Genomic DNA, 26,165 nt, shown 5'->3' on the forward strand with positions numbered 1-26,165 from the left:
TTTTTAGAAAGATTTTTTTGGTATAAACACTTTGGTGAGAATACTTATAAGGTACACTCTTAACAAAAAGATAAGAGATAACAAGTGCTGGTGAGGATGAGAAAAGGGAACTCTAGTGGAATGTAAATTGATATAACTATTATGGAGATCCTCAAAAAATTAAAAAAGGAACTACATACAATCCCACAGCGCCATACTGGTATATATCCAAAGGATATGAAATTAGTATCTGAGAGAGTTATCTGCACTCCCCTGTTCACAAATTTTGTGTTTATATCCAATAGATTTTATTACAATCTGGACATTAGGTCAGGCAACACTTGAATTTTAGCTGATAAAGAATTTAGTGGGTTTTGGTGGTAAAAACTCAGACTGAATTAAATTTATCAAGAAGTTGTTTTCTTTGGGCAGCCTGGGTGGCTCAGCGGTTTAGCGCCTCCTTCAGCCCAGGGCAGGATCCTGGAGACCTAGGATCAAGACCCACATCAGGATCCCTGCAAGGAGCCTGCTTCTCTCTCTGCCTGTGTCTCTGCCTCTATAATAGACACACACAGAGAGACAGGCAGAGGGAAAAGCAGGCTCCCCCCAGGGAGCCCGATATGGGACTCACAATCTGAGTCAAAGGCGGATGTTCAACTACCACCCAGGCACGTCCCCCCCCCCCTTTTTTTAAGAGTTTATTTATTTATTCGTGAGAGACACGGAGAGAGAGGTAGAGACACAGACAGAGGGAGAAGCAGGCTCCCCATAGGGAGCCTGATGTGGGACTCCATCCCAGGACCCCGGGGATCACCTTGAGCTGAAGGCAGACGCTCAGCCACGCAGGCGTCCCAATTTATCAAGAGTTTTGATTAACATTGAGCACATACATTCTGTATGCCAAGTGCTGCTCTGGACATAATGAATGTTAGAAAAATGTTTCTGGACAGGGCCTTTTTAAAAAACTTTTTTTTTCTCAAGTGGAGAGTCCTTAAGGACCCAGAATCTTTTTTGGGGGGGGAGATGAGATTATATATCTAAAAGGAAAATTAAGCATTGCTAGGTGAGTGGCACAAGCAGAATATGCTTTAATAGTTCAAAGGAAGATAAGATCACATTTGTCTTTAATAACCATGGAAAGCTTTGTGGTGGAAGTGGGCTTTGAGCTGAAACTGGAAGAATAACACTTCTAAATGGGAGGTTGGATGGATTCCAAGAAAGGTGATTAATAAAAGCAAAGATATAGTGACAGGAACTCAAAAGGTGTATAGAAGAAATAAGAGTAAGGGCAAAGATTCAAATCTAGCTACATAACTAGAATTCAAATCCTAGCACTCTTATCTCTTGTTTCGATTTAGTGTTTGATAATGAGTATATTAAACTGGGGAAGTGCTGTGATTGATACAATGTGTATCCATTAGGATTGGGTTTAACAATGAGGAATTAAGATTTTCATTCTCATGTAAAAATCCCTTAGAAACACAGTCTCTGGCTAGTGTGGAGGTACTGTTTGACCGAGTCCTCCCTCTATCTAGTTTACTGCTGTGCCATTCTTAGGTTTTGCATCTGTTGCTAATAGTCCAGAGTGGAGCATAGAGTTTTGTTGTCACATCCTTTTCCAGGCAGCAGTGTGAAAGAAGAGATAAAGAACAAAGAGATAGGCCTTTTAAAGAAGGTTTGAGGAAGGTGCCACATACTACCCCCACTTAGTATCAAAGCCACACCAGTTGTAAGAGGCTAGAGGCTAGAAATGTGGACTTTAGTTTGATAACAAGATTTTTAGCTGGTAATTAAGGTTTTTTAAAATTAAGGTTTTTATTTGAATTTCAGTGTAGTTAACATACAGTGTTATAGTAGTTTCGAAAGTACAATACAGTGATTCAACAATTCTGTACATTACTCAATGTTCATCATGGTAAGTCTCCTCTTTAATCCCCATCCCCTATTTCACCCATCCCCCCTGCCTACTCCACCTCTGGTAATCTGTAGTTAGTAATTGAGTTTTAAACTATGGAAGAAAGATAGCACAGAAATTGAGATTGGAGGATATGAGGAATCTCTGCAAAATAAGGCTATATATAGAAAGATTTGTCTGGTAGTAATATGTTGTCTGGATGGGGGCTAAATCATCTAGACGTGAGTCTAGTAATTTAGACACTGAAAAACAGATTGCATTTTTATATTGATTATAGTATTGAGTTGAACTTGATTTCATAGTAAAAGACATTATGTGTTTTGTATTGTGAAAAGCAGATCCAGGTGTATCACTTTGCTGATAAGTTTTTTAAAAAATAGGTTAATAGAATTTTGAATATTATCACCTTCCTCTTATTTTCTTCAGCCTCTTTTTTCCTTCTCTGTTCAGCATATAAGTGTGTTCTAGTTTTACCTCTTCAAAAATGAGAAGTCTTAATTCTGTTAAGTGATAAGAATTTTAATACTGACGCAATGGTAATGTTTTTATTTTTTATTTTTTGAAGGGAATGTTGAATCAGATTAAGTCGTTTGCTTAGTCATATAGCTAGAATTCAAATCCTAGCACTCTTATCTCTTGTTTTGATTCCTGTAGGTGCTGGTGTGTATTCTCTTTTTCCACACAGTCTGTTTGAAGAGTTCACACTTGTTGATAATACACATTCTCATCTTTCATTAACTTGCTTTTTAATTCACTATATCTGAAGTATGTTGAGTAGTGAAAAGTGCTATTAAGAAAAATGAAAGAAAGGGAATAGGAAGGTTGAAGAATGGTTGACGGTTTTAAGTAGAATAGTTAGGGAAGGCTTCAATACAGTGGTATTTAAATAAAGATCTAAAAGAAGTCAGGGGATGAGCCATATTGATAACTGAAGGAAGGATGTTCTAGGCAGAAGAAAGAGTAAGAGAGTCCTGAAGAGTCCATTTAGTAGGATGTTTGAGGATCAGCAAAGAGGTTAGTGTGGCTGGAGTAGAGTGAGAAGTGGAGAAGAGTAGTAGAAGCTGAGGTTAGAGTGGCAAAGTAGTGGGGTGCATTTCACATGGGCCTTTTTTTTTTTTAAGATTTTATTTATTCATGAGAGACATGGGTAGAGAGAGGGAGAGAGAGAGAGGCAGAGACACAGAGGGAGAAGCAGGCTTCCCTCAAGGAGCCCAATGTGGGACTGGATCCCAGATCCCGGGATTATGCCCTGAGCCAAAGGCAGACACTGAACTGCTGAGCCACTCAGGTATCCCCACTTGGGACATTCTAAGGGGGCCACTGAAAAGTTTCACACAGGTGACATGATCTTACCTATGGATAAGAGTCACCCTTGCCATGATAAGGAGAATATTACCTGGGGATAAAAGTAGAAGCAGGTGTGGGGAAGCAAGAAAGTCCTATCTTCTTCAGATTCCTTCTAGCTGGACTAAGAATCGAATTGAATTGAGACAGGTTAACATGAGAAACTTAATGGCGTACGTATGAGAAATCCACACAGACATGAAAGTTCCAAAAACAGACAAAATTAGGTATATACTCATAATGAATTAAGGAGAAGAATAGGGGTCTGGAACTTAAAAGGGAAGGACTGTAGTTCACAGGAAGGTAAGTACTTGCTTGGTAAACAAGTGTTTGCTGGGCCACTCAGAAACACTGGGACATAGAAGACTGATCAAACAGGCCTTGCTACTTCTTCCCTGTCTACCATATCTAGTTCATAGTATTATTAGTTATCTATGGTGATAGCTTTCTTCCTGGAGCACGTCCTCTGTCCTAATTATTTTTAGGCAGTTATGGGGGAGGTAAAGACCTTTTCCTGAATCTACTGGGTTTTGATGGCTTTTTAACTCAAAATAATATAAATACCATAGTGGCCCATTATGGAGCAGCTAGTCCTTGGCCCATACACAGGGAAATCAGATAATTGTCTATTGCAATAAGTCAAGCAGGAGATGATGGTGGCCACAGTAAAATGGTTATAGTAAAAAGCAGTTAGATTTAGAATATATTATGAAAGTAGAGGTAATAGAATTTTCTCAGGTAGTGGACATGTGGGGGAAGAGAGAAATTGCAGAATCAAAGTTAACTTTAAGATACTTTGACCTGGAATGCCTAGATGGCTTAGCAGTTTAGTGTCTGCCTTCAGCTCAGGGCATGATCCCAGAGTCCCAGGATTGAGTCTCGCATTGGGCTCCCTGCATGGAGCCTGTTTCTCCCTCTGTCTATGTCTCTGCCTCTGTGTGTGTGTGGGGGGGTGTCTCTTATGAATAAATAAAGTCTTTTAAGAAAAAAAAATATATTTTGACCCGCATTGGAAGGTTGGAGTTATAATTTATCGAGATGGGGAAAGACTACAGAAGTAGTTGTGATGTAGTAGTAGGGGTTTGGGGGTGAGAAGCTGAAAAAGGAGTTCTGTTTTTGACTTGTTGGGATGAGATGTCTTTTAGACATCCAAGTTGGAAATAATGAGTAAGCACCAATATATTAGTCTGGGAGGGGAACGTTGAGACTTGGGTTACAAATTTTGAGGCTTAATCAGCATAGATTATCTATAAAAACATAAGATGGAATGAAGTCAAGAGAGTATAGTTCAAAGAAAAATAAGAACATGTAGACAGCCCAGAGTCACTCCAGTGTTTGTGGAAGTTGGGGAGAAGGAGAAACAGCATAGGGGATTGGAAAGGAGCAGCCAGTGAAGTAGGAGAAAAACAAGGTAAGTGTGACATCCTGGAAACCAGTTTTAAGGAAAAGTGTGTGAACAATAGTGCCCTTGCTCCTGCTGATAGTTCACGGAAAGGAAGGACTGAGAGCTGACCTTAGCAGCATGAAAAGCCGTGATGAACCTGCCCTACAGTGAATGCCATCATCATCCACATGTTTTGTCACGCCAGAAATCCTGGTAGTCAAACTAAACTTATCATCATACCATCTCTAGGCACTAAGTTCATTAGATTCTACTTTATATTTTTTGAATCTATCTTTCCCCCATTTCTCCTGCCCTTTTCCTTAGTTTGTATTCTCAACATTTCCTACTTGAATTATTGAGGTAGCATTCTATTTTCTTTGCTTCTAGTCTGGTATCTTCTTTAGTCTTTCTGCACATTACTGACAGGGTTTTTTGTTTTTTTCCTAAGGCTACTCTGAATGTTTTCATTTTCTTGCTAAAAATTTCTCCTATGGTTCCGTTCCGTATCCAGGGAAATGTTCAGACATTTAATGTGAAATGTAATTTTCTTCACGTGGAATATAACTTTCTTCATATGGAATATAATTTTCTTCACAGTAGGCTACTTTTCTGCTTCTTTGGCCTCACCTCGAACCACTCCCTTCTACCCTTTGCTCTAGCCATAGCAAACTACTGGAGTTTCTGGAATGTGGCATGCATTCAGATCTATCTGAAATGTCCCTTTTCTTATTCTGCCATTTGTTTCAAATTTCATTACTGTCAACACTATGAGAAATGTTCCCTGATTCCTCCCTTTGCCTGCCTGATATAAATGCTTCTCAAGTTCCATAAGTACTAGCTTATGGCCTGTCATAACATTACCATGCTATAACCTGTAATTATTAACATGACTTTCTATTTCACTAGTCTGTAAATGCTTTTGTAGTATGAATAATGTATTTTTTTTAAGATTCTATTCATTCATTCATTCATGAAAGACACACAGAGAGTGAGAGAGAGAGAGGCAGAGACACAGGCAGAGGGAGAAGCAGGCTCCATGCAGGGAGCCCAATGCGGGACTCGATCCCGGGACTCCAGGATCACGCCCTGGGCCAAAGGCAGGCGCTAAACCGCTGAGCCACCCAGGGATCCCCTGAATAATGTATTTTTTTATTAATGTATTCCCATCCTATAGCACAATGTTTGGTATTTAGTAGGGGCTAAGATGTTTTAATGAACACATTAATTAAACTGAGTGAGTACAATCAAGAAATTTTAAAGTAGTTTATTGAAGATTTATTGATTATCTGAATACAAGAGAAAACTTGTATTAGTATGTGAAATCGGTCCATGTCTAAAGGCAAAATAAATTTGCCTGTTGAACAGTATTTTACAAAGTGCTGAAAATTTAGCAAACGGGTTGATTGGCAAATGTTACAGCAAAGGAAAAGCGGGTGCATGATTTAAAATATGGCATAAAATACATCATCCACTCCTGCACACAAACAGATTTTTTTTTTGAGGTTTATTTTTTTTTTTTAAGTGCTGGTATACATATCAGTTCTGAAAAATTGGAATCTGTAGACCAACCACCAGTTACATGGATTTGTAGTTTAATTTCTAAAACTAATTGAAATTTATTTAAGGATGATTATATGACATCATAGCATCTAATAACATTGTTCTTCAATATGCTAAGTTGGCTGTTTTTCTAGGTTCTCAGGTCTCACATTATGTACAATTATGTTTAGTTTTGAAAAAATTTTATAGCTTATTTTTTTACTTAATTTTTAAAAAGATATGATATGCCCCCCACACACACTTAAAAAAATTAGCATGAGGTCTCAAAGTTTGATCTGTAGTGGAAGCAATGGGAGTCAAATTCAAGGATACTAAGTATATTGCTAAGGAAGAATTAGAGGAACTTGGGAACTAATGCCAAAGTTGATGTCAGGATTTTGAGCTTGGATGCTTGGGACAATGGTGATACTGTAGTTAAGGCACAGGGCTGCAAGAGCACCTGGCTCCAGGGGTCCTAAATAGGTCACATTCAGCCAGTTACTACTGAAAAATCCAAAGACAGAAAGATGAGTGGTGGTGAAACAAGAATTTATTTTAGTGTGGCCAACACGGGGAAGATAGTGGACTGGTTTCCCAAAGGCTCTCTCCAAAGTGTTGAAAATACTTTTAGGTTTATATAAGGAAAATGTGGGACAAAGGGCAATGGGTACCTGCAGGTGGGCAATGAAGGTCAGTCATTGTTTTGGAGTCAGTCCTGCTGGTCTTGCTGACTCAGGCAGTCCTTATTGCTTGAGGGGGTAGTTTTGGTTCCCATCATGGGGATGCTTTGCCCATAGAGTAGGATAGGGTTGGGTAGGGTCTTTTGCTTGAGTTAAGAGATAAGCTGGAAAGAACTTAATCAATTAGAAAGTATAGACTGAGGTCATAATGGAGGTAGTTGAAATCCTCCTTCAGTACCTTTACAGGTTTCAAAAGACAACAGTTGGGTGTGAGATTAAGAGATTCAATGAACTATCATTATTGTTTTTTTTTAAAGTCAAGTTTTTAGAGAGGCACAACAAAAAAATATTTAAAAATAATATACGTATAGATGAATTTTGAAAAGATCACTACAGATTTGAAATAGAGATGGTAAGAGTACCAAGTAGGAAGGAAGAAATGCAATCAAGTGAAAACATCTACGAATATAAACATGGGACTATGGGGTGGAGACAAGACCAATGATTTAGGAAGGACAGTATAATGGATGCCACGTGATATGAGGCAGCATGAAGTTATTGTCAGAAAATGGCATTGGAGACAAAGATAAAAACCACTAATATTTGAATATCAGTTGGACTATACAAAAACAGTGTTCTATGTAGAATGACTATGTATTTCCTCAAAATAGAAAGCTCTGCTTTACTCATTTATCTCTTCCTTTGATCTAACCTGTTATATAGATTGGAGCATAATTAGCAAAACCGCTTTCATGGGTTCTATTGTAGGCAATTTTTATAACTTGATAACCTTAGTAAGACTTTTAAGGAATAAACTAAAACTTTATGTTGGACCTTATTTTTTTGTTTGTAGACATGGGTTAAATACCATATATAAAATTTTGTGTATGAAAATTTATATTATAAATTCCATTTCATACGCTAAAAACGAAGATAGTCCTGAGACGATATTATCAGAGAGGAGGAATTTCTGCTACCTTTCAAGGTCCTTCTAGATGAACTAGGAATCAAATTGACATGAGACAGATTAGCAGGAGAAAATCAAACCTGATAATGTGGAAACCCACACAGGCACAAAAATCCCAGGCAGGCAACCTGATGCTTATATATGAGCTAAGGAAAGGAGTAGGGGTCTAAGGATAAAAAGGAGAAAAAGACCATTAGCAGATAAGTAAAAGATGGTGTTTAGAAAAGGTTGCCCTGTTATGTAGGTAAGTTAATTAGGTAAAGAGTAATCTCTGTTAATAGCGCTCTTCCTGGTAAAAACAGGCAATTGACGGGGAGGCAAAGAGCATTTCCTCAATCTGCTGGGTTTTGATTGCTTTTAACTCAAAATAATGTTAATAGCGCTCTTCCTGGTAAAAACAGGCAATTGATGGGGAGGCAAAGAGCATTTCCTCAATCTGCTGGGTTTTGATTGCTTTTAACTCAAAATAATGTTAATACCAAAGTGGCCCATCTTGGGGCTGCTTGCCTTTGACCATAATGATATCTACTTATTGTAACAAAATCATTTTAATCTATCTTTTAGTTGAAAAATATGAAGATTTGGTACCATTTAAAACATCAGAATATTCACAATTGACACCAATTTTATTTTAAAATATAATGGCTTTTTTAAAAAAAAAGTTTATTAATTTATTAGAGAGAGTGAACAAGGGAGGAGCAGGAGAGGGACAAGCAAACTCTTTGCTGAGTGCTGAGCCAGAAGCCTGGCTCAGTCTCAGGACTCCTGAGATCCTGACTTAATCTGAAATCAAGAGTTGGATGCTTAGCCAGTTGAGCCATCCGGGAGCCCCAAAACATAATGGCTTTTAAATTGACTTATTTCTAAATTATCATATGATGCATGCTATTCATAAGAAGCAGCAGTGCAGTCTAATAGAAAGAACAGCATCTTTGAAGTTGGACAAATATGATTCTATCACTGGTATGGATTGAATTGTCTCTCCAAAAAGATGTGTTGAAATCCTACTCCTAGTACTTATGAATGTGACTCCATTTGGAAATAGAGTAAGATGTAATCAAGTTAAGATGAGGTCTTTTGGGTTGGTTCCTGTCTAATATGACTAGTGTCCTTGTAAGAGACAGACATGCACAGAAGGAAGGTGATGTCAAGACAGAGACAGAGGGAAAATCATGTAGCAATAGAGGTAGAGGTGGAGTGATGCAGCTGGAAAGCAAAGAACATGAAGGAATGATGGCCACACCAGAAGTTAGAAGGAGGCAAGGAAGCGATCTACCCACAGTCTCAGAAGGAGAATAGCCCTGCTGACACCTTAAATTCAGACTTCTATAGAGCCTCCAGAATTGTGAAGGAATAATTTTTTTTTTTTAAGATTTTTATTTATTTGAGAGCCTGAGAGTGAGAGAGCACAGTAGGGAGGTGGCAGAGGGAGCAGCAGACAGAGGGGGAGAGGGAGAACAGGTTCCCCACTGAGCAGCAAGCCTGACACAGGGCTCCATCCCAGGACCTGAGATCACCACCTGAGCTGACTGAAGGCAGCCGCATAACTGACTGAGCCACCCAGGCACCCCTAAATTTCTCCTGTTGTAAGACACCCAGTTTATGATGATTTGTTATAGCAGCCCCATGAAACTAATAAGGCCACATACCAGCTGTTTGGTTTGGGCATTTAACCTCTGAATCTCAGTTTCCTCTCTGTAAAAGGTTAAGAGCAGTTCTGGCATGGAGAAGATATTTGGGAAATAGCAGCTAGTTTTGCTATTGCCGTCCTTTCTTTAAAGATAATTTATATAGGCAGCCCGGGTGGCTCAGCAGTTTAGCGCCGCCTTCAGCCCAGGGTGTGATCCTGGAGACCCGGGATCAAGTCCCATGTCGGGCTCTCTGCATGGAGCCTCCTTCTCCCTCTGCCTGTATCTCTGCCTCTCTCTCTCTCTCTCTCTCTCTCTCTGGTCTCTCATATATAAATAAATAAAATCTTTTAAAAAAATAAAGATAATTTATATTATTTATTACCTAATTAATTTATCACTTCCAAATGTGAGTTTGAAACTGATTGAATTAAAAGTCAAATCCTTGAAGTGCCTGGGTGATTCAGTCGGTTGAACAGCTGACTTCTGCTTAACGTCCTGATCTCAGGTCCTGGGATTGAGCCCTGAGCCCCACGTTGTTGTGGGGAGTGGAGAGTCCACTTGTCCCTCTCCCCCTACCCCATCCCCTTCTCGTGCTTGCTCTATCAAATAAATAAAATCTTAAAAAGTAAAATTCTTGTTTATTGTTACACTCAGACTCTCTAATTTATAGAAATGAACAACAGATTTCATATGACCTATAGAATTTGGTTAGGATATAAAGGATTAAATGTGTTCTGTAGCTATCAGTTTAGAATTTTGATTTTTTAAAAACTAATCTTCAAAAAAGATTTAAAATAGAGTGACCGAATCTAAAATTCAATCAACAGCTTTTAAGAAGCTGTAATTTAAATACGGATGTTTATTTCTTCCCTTCACTCCATATATCTGGTGAGCATTTTCGAGAGGAATTTTTCTACAGTGATATATTACCTGTTAATTTACAAAAAGCATTTTAATACTTTAAAGTATATTATTCAGTACTCTAGGATACCCTGCTGCCTGTTGTACCTCTGTTACTTCTCTCTCAACACAATCCGTACCCACTTTCTTTCCTAGTAGTGTGAAAAGAATATAGATTTTGGAGAAAAGCAGAGCTTGGTTCAGATTCTTGCTCATAATTACTAACAGGTAATCTTGAGAAAATTACTAAGCTTTCCTAAATAGCAGTTTTCTAGGTTAAAATAAGGAAAACAAAAAACAGACTTTGCAGGATTATTATACTTTTTAATGAGAGGATGTGTATTAAGTGCTTACTATGTCTGGCACTTGGTATACATTCAATAAACAGTAGCCAGTAAAACACAGTGTATCGTTATGGCTCCATTTTACCTTCCTTAGCCTTATTTCCTTCCAACATGAAAACTGTCCATAAATCCAAAATGTTCACGCTCATTGTGCTGAAATGTACCTGTGCTTTCTACCTTCTTGCTCCTCTATATGCTTCCTTTTTCACTTGTATTCATCTTTTTTCTTATTTTTAATGGCTCATTTCAAATCTCTTTTCTTCTCAGTAAGAAAGTATTGGCTTAGCTTGTGCTTACTATCCTCTTTACCACTGAGTTTGGCACTTAGCATTTATAGTAGTTTTCTTTATATTCATGTGATATCTTTCATAAAGTAGTCTTCTAGAGGTGAAGGGGACTGCTGATTCTTGGGGAAAAAAGCAGTTCAATAGATGGAACATGGGCTTGAAGTCAGACATTTTTGGTTCTAGCCCTAGTGCAAGTTATTGCTATTAGTGTGATTGTGGGCAGGTATCTGAATGTGTTCTTTTTGTGTACAGTGGAGATAACTATATAGGATTTTGGTGAGGATCAGATGAAATACAGTATGGGTATAATAGAAAGGAACATGTAAACAGTTCAGGTATCATTGCTTTTGTATTTTTTTTTTTGTATGGTATGTTATGCCTTGCATGTAGTTAAGGCTTAATATGTTAATAATAATGATATTTTTTAAATCTCAAATTTTCCTGAAATTAAATGACATGCAATTTTTTGTTCATTTTGAAAATTATAATCAAAAGATTGTAATGAAACTGTTATAGCTATCCTTTGACTTTATTGAAGTGTAATTTAATATTCAGCAATTATTCTTGGCTCCAATAAAATTTTCAGTTTTTTTTTTAAGATTTTATTTATTTATTCATGATAGACATAGAGAGAGAGAGAGAGGCAGAGACACAGGCAGAGGGAGAAACAGGCTCCATGCCGGGAGCCCAACGCAGAACTCGATCTCGGGACTCCAGGATCATGCCCTGGGCTGAAGGCAGACGCTAAACTGCTGAGCCACCCAGGCTGCCCAAAATTTTCAGTTTTAATACACTGTAGTATAATTTATTAGATTTTACATTCCATCATATTAATTATTTTTGTTCAAATAAATAATATATATCCTTGCTTAATCACAATTAATGATCTTTGTTTCCTGCTTTGCCCTAGAAACTAATTTGAAAGAGTGTGATTCGAGAGGATTTTGTTCAGAGGCATATAATATGGTAATAGGCACAGCTGGCAACTTTTATTTTTTATCCTTAAATTAGTCTTTTTTTTTTTTAGATTTTATTTATTTATCTGACAGAGAGAGAGTATGAGCAGGGGAAAGAGCAAGGGGAGAGGGAGAAGCAGGGTCCTCAACTGAGCCCTGAGCCCAATGCGGGATTCTGAGCTGAAGGCAGACTTAACCCACTGAGCCACCCAGGTGTCCCTTAAATTAGTCTTAGAGAAAATGTGCAGAGATTTAAAAAAAAAAAAGAAAAAATTGAAAAAAATTTTAATACAGTTTAATATATAGATTTTAAAATTAGTTCTATCTTCTAAATGGTCTTTCATCTCTTCAGAATTGTAAAACTTGGCTTTTAAGTGGGATAAGGCCCTGAGTGGAAAGTTGTGGCCCAGTAGGTCTAGTGATAAATTATATATGCTTTGCTTCTCTTCATTTAGCAGACCTGTGTTTTTTAGCTTGTTTTAGTTATTTGCGTAACTTCTAGATACTTGCAGTGAATAAAAATTTTCTCTAAACAAAGTTTCATTAGTAAACAAATAAGCTTTGATGGAGAACATCAAAGTATACTCTCTTTGGTTTGATGCTCCTCTGCCTTTCAGGACCCACTGGACTGACAGCCTTGCCCCAAGGCTCTTTCTTGGCTGCTGCCATCTGGTCTGTTGAGCCCTTCCTCATCTTTGAACTGAGGATGTAACCCTGATGGCCTCTGAAACATCTTTAGGGTGGTTCTTCCCTTGTCTTGAAGAATAGCACATATTTGCAGCGAATTTGCTCTATGGGTCAGTAGGATCTAAGAAGTCCCACAGCCCTCTTCAGTTTGTCCTAACTCTTCCCTCTTTAGTTTAGACTGGCAACATTTCTGCTGGGATGGCTGTTTATTAGGTGCATGGTTCACATCCCTACTAATCGCTTTATCTCATGGTTGTTCAGCCACACCCTTAGTAGTCTCTTTAGTGCAAGATTTCTCATTTTTTGCAGTATGGATAGACTTGAGTTTCCCAAATCTTTTAAGTTTTGGTCCCTTTTTGCTTAATATTATTTCTGTTTTTATTCATTTTTCCCTTGCATTTTATTATAAGCAGTCAGGTGGAACCAGGCCACTCCTTCAACACTTTGCTTTGAAATCTAACTAAATATCCAATTATATCTCTTACAAAACATCCTTCTATAAATGCCAGAACACATTTAGCCAAGTTCTTTGGCACTTCATAAAAGGATCACTTTTTTTTCCATTGCCAAATAAAATGTTCCTCATTTCTGCCTAAGACCTCATCAGAATGGCCTTTACCATCTTATTATTTCTGCCAGTATTCTGTTAATGATTATTTATGCATTCTCTAAGAGGATGGTAACTTTCTAACTCCACATTTCTTTCTGAGGTCTCACCAAAATTACCCTTAATGTCTATTATTTTTAGCATTTATCTCCTATCTCTTCCAGCCTCTACCCCTTCCACAGTTCCAAAGCTACTTCTATCTTCATAGGTATTTGTTACAGCAACACCCCACTTTTCAGTACCAAACTCTGTTTTAGCTCGGCCTGCTACAAAACAAAATAAAACAAAACCCAGAACAAAAAACACAGACTGAGTGGCTTAAACAACAGGCATTTATTTCTTATGGTTTTGGAGTCTGGGTAGTCTAAGATCAAGGGGCTGGTAGATTCAGTTCCTGGTGAGGACCCAATTTCGGACTTGCAAATGCCGCCTTCTCACTTTGTTCTCTTGGGTTGAGACAGAGCTCTTGACAGGTTGAGAGAGCTCTGCTCAGAAGGACACTAATCCCATCATGGGGACGCTACTACCTTCATGACCTCATCTAAACCTAATTACCGGGCAGCCCTGGTGGCGCAGCGGTTTAGCGCCGCCTGCAGCCCAGGGCGTGATCCTGGAGACCTGTGATCGAGTCCCACGTCAGGCTCTCTGCATGGAGCCTGCTTCTCCCTCTGCCTGTGTCTCTGCCTCTCTCTGTGTCTCTATGAATAAATAAATAAAATCTTTAAAAAGAAAAAAAGGTTTAAAAAAAAGTAAACCTAATTACCTTCAATGGCCCTACCTTCAAATATAGTCACGTTGAAAACTAATGCTTCAACACTGAGTTTTGGGAGGATACATTTAGTCCCTAATACACAGATGGCAAGTAGTATGTGAAAGATGTTTAACATAAATCATTAGGGAATTGTAAATTAAAATGAGATACTACTGTACACCTATTAGAATGGAGAAAATCCAAAAAACTAAGAGTAGCACCTGCTGGTGAGGATGTGGAGCAACAGGGACTCATTCACAGCTGGAGAGAATGCAAAATAGTACAGATAGTTTGGCAGCCTCTTACCATACAATCCAGCATTCTTGCTCCTTGTAATTTACTCAAATGGGCTGAAAACTTAGGTTCACACAAAACTTGCACATGGATGTTTATAGTTTTACTCATAATTGCCCAAGCTTGGAAGCAACCAAGATGTGCTTTAGTACATGAATGGATAAATAATCTGTGTTGCATCCAGAAAATGGAATAATGTTCAACGCTAAAAAGAAATGTGCTATCCATCCATGAAAAGACATGGAGTAACCTTAAATGCATATTATTAAGTGAAAGAGGCCAATCTGAAAAGGTTACATGCTGTGTGATTCCAATTATACAACATTCTGGCAAAGGCAGAACTGTGGAGAGAGTAAAAAGATCAGTGGTTGCCAGTGGTTAGGGGAGAGAGGGATGAATAGGTAGAGTACAGAGGACTTTTAAGATAATGAAATAATTCCTGTATAATACAATGATGGAATGTACATCAGGAGTGAATCATATTGTAACCTCTGGCCTTTGGATGCTCAAGTGTCAGGTAGGATCATCAGTTGTAACAAATCTACCACTTAGAGGGGAGATACTGATAATTGGTAAGATTGTATATGTAGAGGGGCAGGAAGTATATGGGAACTCTGTACTTTTCCACTCAATTTTGTTGTGAGCCTAAAACCTCTAAAAAATAAAAATCTATTTAAAAAATTTCTTATAATGGAAAATAAAGGCTCTCATATTAGCTCTCAGGCCAGGTCTTCTGATGCCAGCTGGTGTATTGCAATTCAGTTCTAACACTGATCACCCTGAAATAGCATCAGATTCTACAGCCATAAAGACATGGTTCCCAACAAGACTGCCACCACTTTAGACACCAGCTGCAAATTAGGTCCCCAGGCTACCCACACTTCTGGTCAACTAGCTCTAAATCCGGGGTTTTCCTAAAGCCCCTTCCCTTCCCTCCACACACAGTCAAGATTGCCTGTCCGATGCCAGTTGCAAGTTTAGAGGTCTCCAGGTCATCTGCACTTCTGACCAATTGGCTATATATCTGAGATTCTTGTGATCCTTCTCAGTTTCAATAATTTGCTAGAATGACTCAAGAAAGTGCTTAGTGCTTACAGTTTTATTGTAACACACATGGAGATCTGGAAGGGTCCTGATCATAGAACTTTGTGCCTTCTCCCTGTAGAATCAGGGCACATCACCTTCCTGGCACATCAGTGGGTCAACCACCCAGGAAGCACCCTTGTGCTTTTGTTTCCAGAGTTTTTTTTTTTTTAATTTTTATTTATTTATGATAGTCACATCAGAGAGAGAGAGAGAGAGAGAGAGGGGCAGAGGGAGAAGCAGGCTCCATGCACCGGGAGCCCGACGCAGGACTCGATCCCGGGTCTCCAGGATTGCGCCCTGGGCCAAAGACAGGCGCCAAACCGCTGCGCCACCCAGGGATCCCGTTTCCAGAGTTTTTATTGACATTTCTTGACATAGGTATGATTGAAATATTGGCCCATTTGTTTGACCTAAATTTCCAGCCTTTCCACTCTTCCCAGCAGAGCCTTGGGCTGGGCTAAAGGCCTAAGTGACATAATAGTCTTTCTGGTGACCAGCCCCCATCCTGGGCATTCTCTTTAGCGAAAACTCTAGTGTATGAATCAAGGGGCTTATCAAAAACAAATACACTCTTGTCATTGGGGAAATTCCAAGAGTTTAAGAAGCTCTCTGCCAGGAAATCAGGACAAAGACAAGAAAGATTCTTTATTTTGTAACACCAAGTTTTTAAGAAAATGGTGGCTCTTGAGATACCTACTAGTTTTTTGTTTGTTTTTAATTTCAGAATGTACCATGGAAAGCTGAGGTGACTGAAAGGTATTAAAGGTTGGAAGATTTCAGAGCAATAACTGATTTACTGATCTCTGAATCAAGTTGGTATTTTAATTATTTAGACTTGATATAGCTCTTTAAATCTTTATACATCACGCAGTTAGAATTTTATACCTGATTTTATGTATAAATATATTTCTCTTGGTAAAAAGGAAAGAGGAATTTACTTGGAAAGATAAGCCAGTAGAATAGCATAGGACTCCTTTTCAGTTTTTATTACCTTACATTGTCAAAACAGATTACCTTAAAAACAACTTTTTTTTTTTTCTGGGCTATGGGTTGCTTCATTGGACTCATTTTTTTCTTTAAATAGCAAGTTATTTCACAGTGTATTGTATCACTTTCTCCAAGGAAGTGCTTATTACATTTTTCTCTTACAGATTGATTATACCGGAACAGACCCTTCCAGTCCCTGCAATAAATGTTTGTCTCCAAATGTGACACCTTGTATTTGTACCATTAACTTCACCCTGGAACAGTCATTTGAGGTTTGTATTCCTAATGTGATAAGCCCTGCTTTAAAAAATACTGATATTTTATTACAATTTTTTTCTAGTTATTTCATTTTTGTAGAGAAGTCACTTTAATTTATTGAAGTCCATATCCTTCTGAAGAAGATTGTTTTGGCCTTTGCATTATGCTGTCTGGTAATTAAATACATCTATTTATTTTAATAGTTTAGTATTTTATAAGCTAAAATGTTTTATCTTTTCACTGGAAAATTTTATTACTGTACAAATCAATGTTGTATCATATTTATATCAAATAGTTTTGCCTACTTTTAACACTAAAGTAAGTTTACTTTAGAAAATTTACTAGGTCATTTATTATTTAATTGTATTATTTCTCTATCAGATATGAATTACCGTAAATGTAAACATGTAGTGAAAACTTATTAATCTTTTATGTCTTGATAAGCAGTTAGAACACTGTGTGTGTGTGTGTGTATGTTGTCTGTGTGTCTTTTTGCGTTCATCTTTAGCTGTCACTGGAAATTGAGCAGCTCCTAAAGGACATAAAGATTCAGAATAGTCATGACAAGACCAATTTGTGCTTTCCTTTACCTAAAAATTGAGCTTAAAAAATTGTTTTATTCTTCACGAAACAAAACTACTTTATACTTGTGAACTTAGATTTTTCTACACTTAAAATTTTCTTAAAGGCCCTATGGCTTTTGTAGTCCCTGGTAGGTGTTTGCCATCTAGTGGTTGTAGATGCTCTTGTACTGAGATGAAAGAATAATATTGTAAAAAACATGAATATAACTTTGGGAGAAGACAGGAGTTTAATTATTTTACTTTGTTTCAGCAGAAATAACACATAAATTTAAAAAATCATTAAAAATGTCATTCTTTTTCAAGGTGAGGAAGAAAACTGTAAAGGTAGATGCATTAAGTTCTGCTTTTGTAAAAGCAGGCAGAATTGAGATAAAACAGACTTGTAATTATTAGAAGCTTCAGTAGTTTCATTCTCCATCCAAAAACACCTATTTCAGAACTTCTCTTCCTGAAAGGCGTATTCTTTTGTGGGCTCTGCGTTCCTTCACAAGACCAAACTTTGGATTAGACTAACAGCCCTTTCAGAGTTTTTTGTCTCTATTTATTGACGGGATTTCTTTTAAAGTTTATAAGTTAAATTTACTGTACTGCTTCTTAATTGAGATGATACTCTTTTTTTTAGCATATTCTTTGTTTCTGTGATATCTTGATACCAAAACTAGCTTTTATATAAACATTTTCTTTATATGGAATAGGAACGTTTGCATAGTTTGACATTTGAAAATCAAATTTTATTCATTCATTCATTTATTTATTTTAAAGATTTGCATTATGCTGCAAATTTATTTATTTACTCGAGAGATACAGAGAGGGAGGCAGAGACATAGGCAGAGGGAGAATCAGGCTTCCTGCAGGGAGCCCAATGCAGGACTTGATCCTGAATCCTAGGATCTTGCCTTGAGCCAAAGGCAGATGCTCAACCACTGAGCCACCCAGGCATCCCTGAAAATCAAATTTTAAATAAATAATTGTGTATGTGAAAATACCAAATTAAATAAAGCCTACTTAAAATGTTACTGAATTTTTTTTATTGAGTATTGATGATTGTAGACTATAGAGGTAGCTACCAGAAAGGAGAAAATAGATTAATGTTTTTGCTACCTCTTAAACTCTAAGTCATACAAGATGGGTTTGTGGTGTCTTCTAAATAATTATAATGTATATAGGTTACTCTTCTTTCCCAAGTTATTCCACATTGGCTCCTTCAACTATGTTAAAATATTTTTCTTAATTGTTCTATATTGACTCATCTTACTTTACTAATTATTAACTCATTAACTACTAATATAGTATCTGTTGAGAAATTTATTGTCTCAATTCAAGTTCAGAATTTACTTGGGCAATAAATGAAAATTTGACTATTATCTTATTGAAAAATTGACTGGGTGGAGACCAATCTGAATGGAGAACATCTGAAGTTGAAAATAGATCAAAATAGGGTAATAGATACCTTGAGGGTTTTTTTTTTTTTTTTCATGAAGATAGTACTTCTTTAAAGTTTTTAGGTTGATAGATACTTCGAGGGTTTTTTTTTTTTTTTTTCATGAAGATAGTACTTCTTTGAAGTTTTTAAGGATATTTTCTAAGTTTATTCTTAGACTTTTGTAACATACCTTCTTAAACCTTATTTGCAATTTGTACTGTTTGAGATTGTTAAGGATTGGTAGGATTCACTCCAGTATTTGTTTTAAGTTAAAACAAGTTCTAAACTATTATAGTCCAAATAACATAGCTTTTGTGTATGCATAAAACAAGTTCATACTTAATAGTTTCATATGAAAATTGTTTCCCTTCTCTTTCTCTAGGGCAATGTGTTTATGTATTATGGACTGTCTAATTTCTATCAAAACCATCGTCGTTATGTGAAGTCTCGAGATGATAGTCAGCTAAATGGAGATTCTGGTGCTTTACTTGTAAGTAAAATGGTGGGAATATGAAAATGTGGTAGATATAAATAATATATGGTAATAGTTTAGTTAGAAATGTTAAATTTAGGGTTGCCTGGGTGGTCAGTCAGTTAAGCATCTGCTTTGGCTGCTTTTGATCTCAGGATCCTGAGATCAAGCCCTGCATCGGGCTCCCTGCTCAGTGGGAGTCTGCTTCTCCCTCTGTTTCTCCCCCACCAGCTTGTGTGCTCCTCTCTCTCTCTCTCTCTCTCTCTCTTCTCTCAAACAAATAAAGTCTTAAAAAATAGACAAAAAGAAATGTTAAATTTAATAATGTTAGGATGAAATTAAAGTGTTACTTGTCATCTATAGTTTATTTAATGAGGATTTTTGGTTAAATTCCCCCCCTGGAATTCGCACAGATGAATGATTTCTTCCAGTCAGAGGATACATTACTATTACTACCTGCTTTTTTTTTTTTTTTAAGATTTTATTTACTTATTTGAGAGAGAAGAGAGAGCATCAGCAGGGGAGAGGGGCAGAGGGAAAAGCAGACTCCTTACTGAGTAGGGGCCCCAACTCAGGGCTCTATCTCAGGACCCTGAGATCACAACCTGAGCTAAAGGCAGACGTTTAACCAACTGAACCACCCAGGTGCCCTACTATCTGCTTCTTTCTTATAGTGCCGTTAGATTTTTGCTTTATTAATCTGTAATCGGATTTTGATGAGTCTAGCATCCTGGATATATAATTGGTCTGTTTGGATTTGTTCATTATTATACCAGGTAGGAATATGTAAATAAACTACTTTTAATTTCTGAGGTTGTGTTTTAGAATTGAACATGCTGTCTATTTTTTAACTTGTGGGAAGCCTAAGTATAAAGTTCAAAGGATTGGTTACTGAAAAATTGTTTGAAGAACTTTTTGAAAATACAGATTCCACTTCTTTTTTTTTTTTTTTTTTAAGATTTATTTATTTATTTATTCAGAGAGAGAGAGAGAGAGGCAGAGACACAGGCAGAGGGAGAAGCAGGCTCCACACAGGAAGCCCCATGCAGGACTTCATCCTGGGTCTCCAGGACCACATTCCAGGCTGCAGGCGGCGCTAAACCGCTGTGCCACCTGGGCTGCCCAGATTCCAGACTTCTAAGTGTAAAAAATTCATGTCTGTCTGCAGGGATGGAGCTCTAAAATACCTATTTTAAACAAGCTCCCCTTCTGATGCCCAGCTGGATTTGGGATAGAGGATCTTAGTTTCCTGACTATTACTCAGCTTTTCATAGTAGTGGTTGATGGTCTTTTATGTTACTGCTGCCAGTGCCACAAACCTTCAGAGTCGGAGCTATTTAGAATTTCTTAGAAACAATGAATCTCTTATAATGCCATTTAAGACTATATTGTGACCAGAATGCTCCTGGTAAGCATATATCTGCTCTAGGTTGTCCCTACTTATTTTATTGCTAGTTCCTAATGTTTGGGAATCTTAGGAAATTAATAAGTCTATTTAATCTGGTTAGATCTGCAGTATTTTGCAGTTCATGTGGGGACTCAAATCCAGAGAAGGTGCTGTCCTGTGAGACACATAGAATTCTTAGACCTTTATCAACTTGTTTATTGGGATTATAGATGCGGCATGTTCAGAGACCTGGAAAATGGTAGTTGATTTACAATTCTTTTATTTAGATATATCCTCTCTTTGCTAAAGGCAAAAGAAGCAGAGATTGATTCTTTTCTTACAGGCTGTAGGCAGAGCTTTTAGCCTAAACTAGGAATTGATGATTTTGTTTCCATAGAGGCCAGACAGGAAATATCATCTTCAGTTTTACAGGTCATATGGTCTCTGACACAGCTACTCCCCTCTACCACTGTAGAATGAAAGTAGCCCATAGACAGTACTTATGAGTGGGTGTAGTGTAACTATGTTCCAATAAAATTTTATTTATAAAAACAGGTGGTGGGCTGGATTTGGCCTGTAGTATGTCATTTATTGATCCCTGAGCTAGATCAAAATAGATGATTTTAAGACCAGGTGGCTTTCAGAAATTTTAAAGATTTTAAGAATGGACAGATTTAAGTCCAAATTACTTAAAACATTGTGTGTAAGATCCTTCACAATCTACTATCAAAGTTACTTAGTACATCGGTAGAAGTAGAGCCTCCAATCTACTTTAAATTGAAGATTCCTTTTATTACATCACAACTGGATTGACAATAGAATGCTTAATTTTTCTTGGGTAGAAAACTCTTTGTGGTATGATTTTTGTGTGTTGATATGAAAATAAAACAGTCAATTTGATATATGCCTATATGACAAAATATTTGCAAGGAAGGATTACATAAAAAGGTAATACAGTAACATTAAATAATTTGAGTATTTAAATGTGTTGTTATTCATAGTCTTTGCAATACAGACTTAATCTGTATGCATTGTAAGTGAGGTACATGTGGGGATTGAATTTTTAATCAGTGATTATGGCTGGCTTGTAGTTATCCCAGAGGCTCATATAATAATTTGTCTCTTCTTTTCCTTCTAAATATCAGAATCCCAGTAAGGAATGTGAGCCTTATCGAAGAAATGAAGACAAACCAATTGCTCCTTGTGGAGCTATTGCCAACAGCATGTTTAATGGTATGATATAGATACTAAACAAAAACATGGATTATAAACACATAAATAGGAAAATTTGTATAATTTATTGATTCTAATTTGATGTCTAGTAAACATGAATGAAATTGAGAAATTGAGCAACTTTATTTATTTTATTTTTAAAGATTTATTGGGGATGCCTGGGTGGCTCAGTGGTTGAACATCTGCCTTTGGCTCAGGTTGTGATCCCAGAGTCCAGGGATTGAGTCCCAGTTGGGCTCCCTGCAGGGACCCTGCTTCTTCCTCTGCCTATGTTTCTGCCTCTGTATATCTCTCATGAATAAATAAATAAAATCTTTTAAAAAGTTGTATTTATTTGAGAAGAGAGTGCACACATGTGCATATGCAAGTAGAGGGAGGGATAGATGGAGAGAATCTTCAAGCAGACTCCCCGCTAAGCACAGAGCTCCACTCTGGGCTCAGTCTGATAATCTGAGCCAAAACCAAGAGTCAGACACTTAACCAGCTGAGCCACCCAGGTGCCCCAAGCAGTTTTAAAATAAATATATCAATTAGTTATTTAATGGGATGTTATAATGTTTTGTGACATTTTTAGAGATTTTTTTTAAATTTTTTTCATTTATTTGAGAGACAGCCAGAGAGTCAGAAAGAGCATGAGTAGGGGTGAGGGGCAGAGAGAAAGGGAGGGGGGCAAGCAGACTCCCCACTGAATGGGGAGCCCAACATGGGGCTTGATCCCAGGACCCTGAGATCATGACCTGAGCCAAAGTCAAATACTTAGCCAAGCCAACTGAGCCACCCAGTCGCCCCGAGAATTATATTTTAAGAATGAATCTCTCTCTGGGAGGAAAGAAGCAGAGACATTGTGCTAGCCTTCATATTTCATATATGATAAAATAAAAGTCAGACTGCGTTTTTCACAAATTCTGAATATTTATCCCAATACAAAGGAGCTATATATTTGGTCATTTAGACCAGCACTGTCTGATATTAATATAATGTAAACTATCAGTATGAGACGGTTAAAATTTTCAAATAGTCACATTAAAAATAATAAATAGGGCAGCCCCGGTGGCGCAGCAGTTTAGCGCCGCCTGCAGCCTGGGGTGTGATCCTGGAGACCCTGGATCAAGTCCCACGTCAGGCTCCCTGCATGGAGCCTGCTTCTCTCTCTGCCTGTGTCTCTGCCTCTCTCTTTCCCTCTATGGATAAATAAATAAAATTTTAAGAAAAAAAAAATTAAAAATGTTTTAAAAAATAAATAAAAACAATAAATAGAAACAAGTGAAATTAATATTTTATTGAACCCAATATGCCCCAGATATTACCTTTTTAGCATATAAATGATATTCATTGTATAAGATTTATGAATGAAATATTTTATATCCTGTTTTTTTTGTACTGAGTTTTTTATTTCTGAAATATATACTTACAAAACATACTCATTTGGACCAGCCATAATTTCAGTGGCTCTATAGCTATGTAGCTAATGCCTACAGTAGCTATATTGGACGTACAGATAGAGAAGTGGATAAGCCAGAAACTATTCAGGAATGTGTTTAGAGGATAGGAGGAGAAGCGGGTTTATTCTGCAAATTATTTTATTTGGGTTAATATTAAAACATTTGACCTTATTATGTATCAGCTAGCCATACATGAGAAGTGACCTCTAACTATATTGAGCAAAGAGAATTCCACCTAGGATTACAAAGTTATCACATATAAGTAAATCAAGACCAAATGTATGCCTGCCTACTCTGTTATAACCACTTTTGGGAGCAGATACCAAATCCTCATTTCTCATAGAATATAGTAGATGCTATTTAACAATACCTTCTTTTTTCTGTTTAGATACATTAGAATTGTTTCTTGTTGGCAATGAATCTTATCCTACACCTATTCCTTTGAAAAAGAAAGGTATTGCTTGGTGGACTGATAAAAATGTAAAATTCAGAAATCCCCCTGGAGACCAAAGTCTAGAAGAACGATTCAAAGGTAAAATTTACTAATATTTCTTTAAAAAATGATAGAAACTAGGAGTTTTAATGAAGTACCTAAAATTTTCTATCTTTAGAATCTTAAAAATGTTTATGCTTTTGTTTTACGAAAACAGCAACTTTTCTTAACTTCATATTAAGTTAGGCAAAATATGTTCTAATGTACTGAAATTCTAAAGAAAATGTAGATGTACTTTTAATTTTGAATTTTTCCAGTATTTTCTCTTAAGCATTTCAGGCATTGTATTTTAAACCTGCAGCCAACCTTCTTTTAAATAGGCCCAATTTTTTATTATACTTATAAATTAAAATTTAGTTTGATTCTGTGCCTCCTTAAATTCACAATGTAATGTTTTTTACCATTATATCTTTGCATTAAATCATCTGCTTTTTGGCATATATGCAATAGCATACTTTTAGTATTTTCTTAATGAGGATGGCCATCAAATCTTTGTAGTTATTTGTTGTTAGATGAGAAATGGATTCGTCTCTAGATTTTAAGACTTTCTTAGCATTTGTACCTTTGAAAATAGGAAAAATACTCAGATTGTGTATTCTGTATCTTTGAGTGTGAATTTTAAGTGTAACTCTTAATTGAATATTTTGTCCCCTCCTTTTACCCTTCTTTTTTAAGGTACAACAAATCCAGTAAACTGGGTTAAGCCAGTGTACATGCTGGATTCTGAACCAGATAATAATGGGTTCATAAATGAGGATTTTATTGTTTGGATGCGTACTGCAGCATTACCTACTTTTCGTAAGTTATATCGTCTTATAGAGCGGAAAAGTGATTTACATCCAACATTACCAGCTGGACGATACTATTTGAATATCACATACAGTATCCTTTTTTGGCCCTGTGCACAGATTCATAGACTTTGAAAGGAGTGTGGTTCACCCTTATCTCAGTTATGTGATATGCTACTCTGTTTTAGTTTTGATCTCTGCATTTTTATAAGAGAATGTGTGTATATGTGAGAAAGTATCTTTCCATTTTTATCTTCTGGAAGTCTTAAATTTTGATATATTTTATACTAGGATTCAAGCATATTATTTGGTAGAATTATTTAAGATGTTGGTGCTAGGTATATTAAGAAGCTAAATATTTCTACAGTGGAGATTGTAATTGAGTTTAATTCAAAGGCCAGGGCAGCCTGAGTGGCTCAATGGCTTAGTGCCACCTTCAGCCCAGGGCGTGATCCTGGAGGCTGGGGACCGAGTCCCACATCGGGCTCCCTGCATGGAGCCTGCTTCTCCCTCTGCCTGTGTCTCTGCCTCTCTCTCTCTCTCTCTCTCTCTCTCTCTGTGACTCTCATGAATAAATAAAATCTTAAAAAATAATAATAATAATTCAAAGGCCAATGAGCATAACTCATGCTAAATAGGCATTGGTAGTACTGGGCTATTTTAATATATATTTTTAGATATTAAAAATCAGTGGATATTAGTTCACATCAATATAATGGTTTCACTCATAGTACCAAAACATTTTATCATTAGCTATATTATTCCACATTAACAATTCAGGTATACTCTTAAGTGCTGATAACTATCATTTATTTCATTCTAATTGTATGTCAACATTATACTAAGTACTGTCCATTCATTGTTTTATTTAGTTAAAGCATTATGAGATGGGTATCATTTCCATGTCATAGACAATAAACAGGCACATAGAGCATTTAAGTAACTTTCCCAAGATTGTTCAGGTAATAAATAGAAGAGTTGGGATTTATAATCAAGGTATTGACTTGAAAGGCCATGACTTTACCGTCAGCCACTACTACAGGCTGCATCCCTAGCTAGTTCACTCAAGTAGTCAGACCAAGCCATATTGGCCTGGATACAAAGTCTTCCTTAGCTGGAAATATTGGGCACTACCTTTTATTCTAAAAAAAAGTCCTTATATTTTTTAATCTGTAGCCCATTGCTTACATATATCATGAATGAAAATTTTCTCAAATGTTTGCTAATGATCTTTGCAGTTTTGAGTTTTCATAATCCAAATTAGCCATAAGTGTATAGTTTCAGTTTAATAATGCATTAATTAATGACCTAATTTCAAGAGAAATATCTTTTTGGATCCTTAGTCTCTTGATTTTGCATCTGAGTATGCAACTGAATATGACCTGATAGTGACAGGGTAAAAGTAGCCAAGTTTTAGAAACTAGGCCCACATGGGAGCAATTTTGGACAGACAGACCCAGTTGAGGTGCTGTTAGAAAGAACATTATCCTAAGACTATTGCCAAAGTAGAAAGCAACTCTGTCACAATATCCAGGAGATCTAGTAAGATATAAGAACATAGACAGGCCTGTAGCCTAGAGCATAATAAAGGAAAGTTTTTGGAGTACTCAGCACTTTGTCTTAGTTGACAGAGTATTTGCATCCTAGGCATTGTGAAGAAAACTGAGGAGGAATGTAGGCTCTTAAAGATTGTCAAGACGGAAATTTGGGTCTGTAAAGTATTAAGGGTAATTACAAAAATTACGTA

The 26,165-nt window shown here is 36.9% G+C and overlaps 1 protein-coding gene across 1 annotated transcript in view; it reads left to right on the top strand.

The window, feature by feature from the left end:
• The window catches only part of TMEM30A (transmembrane protein 30A), a 35,865-nt gene that overhangs the window by 6,029 nt on the left and 3,671 nt on the right, over positions 1-26,165 (top strand). The window contains exons 2-6 of the mRNA XM_077903346.1: positions 16,503-16,610; positions 18,986-19,093; positions 21,608-21,695; positions 23,526-23,669; positions 24,306-24,512. Of these exons, the coding sequence (XP_077759472.1) occupies positions 16,503-16,610; positions 18,986-19,093; positions 21,608-21,695; positions 23,526-23,669; positions 24,306-24,512 (655 nt within the window). The remainder of the gene's footprint in view (positions 1-16,502; positions 16,611-18,985; positions 19,094-21,607; positions 21,696-23,525; positions 23,670-24,305; positions 24,513-26,165) is intronic.

This window comes from Canis aureus, chromosome 7, assembly GCF_053574225.1.
Source record: "Canis aureus isolate CA01 chromosome 7, VMU_Caureus_v.1.0, whole genome shotgun sequence".
In the NCBI taxonomy this organism is placed as follows: Eukaryota; Metazoa; Chordata; class Mammalia; order Carnivora; family Canidae; genus Canis; species Canis aureus.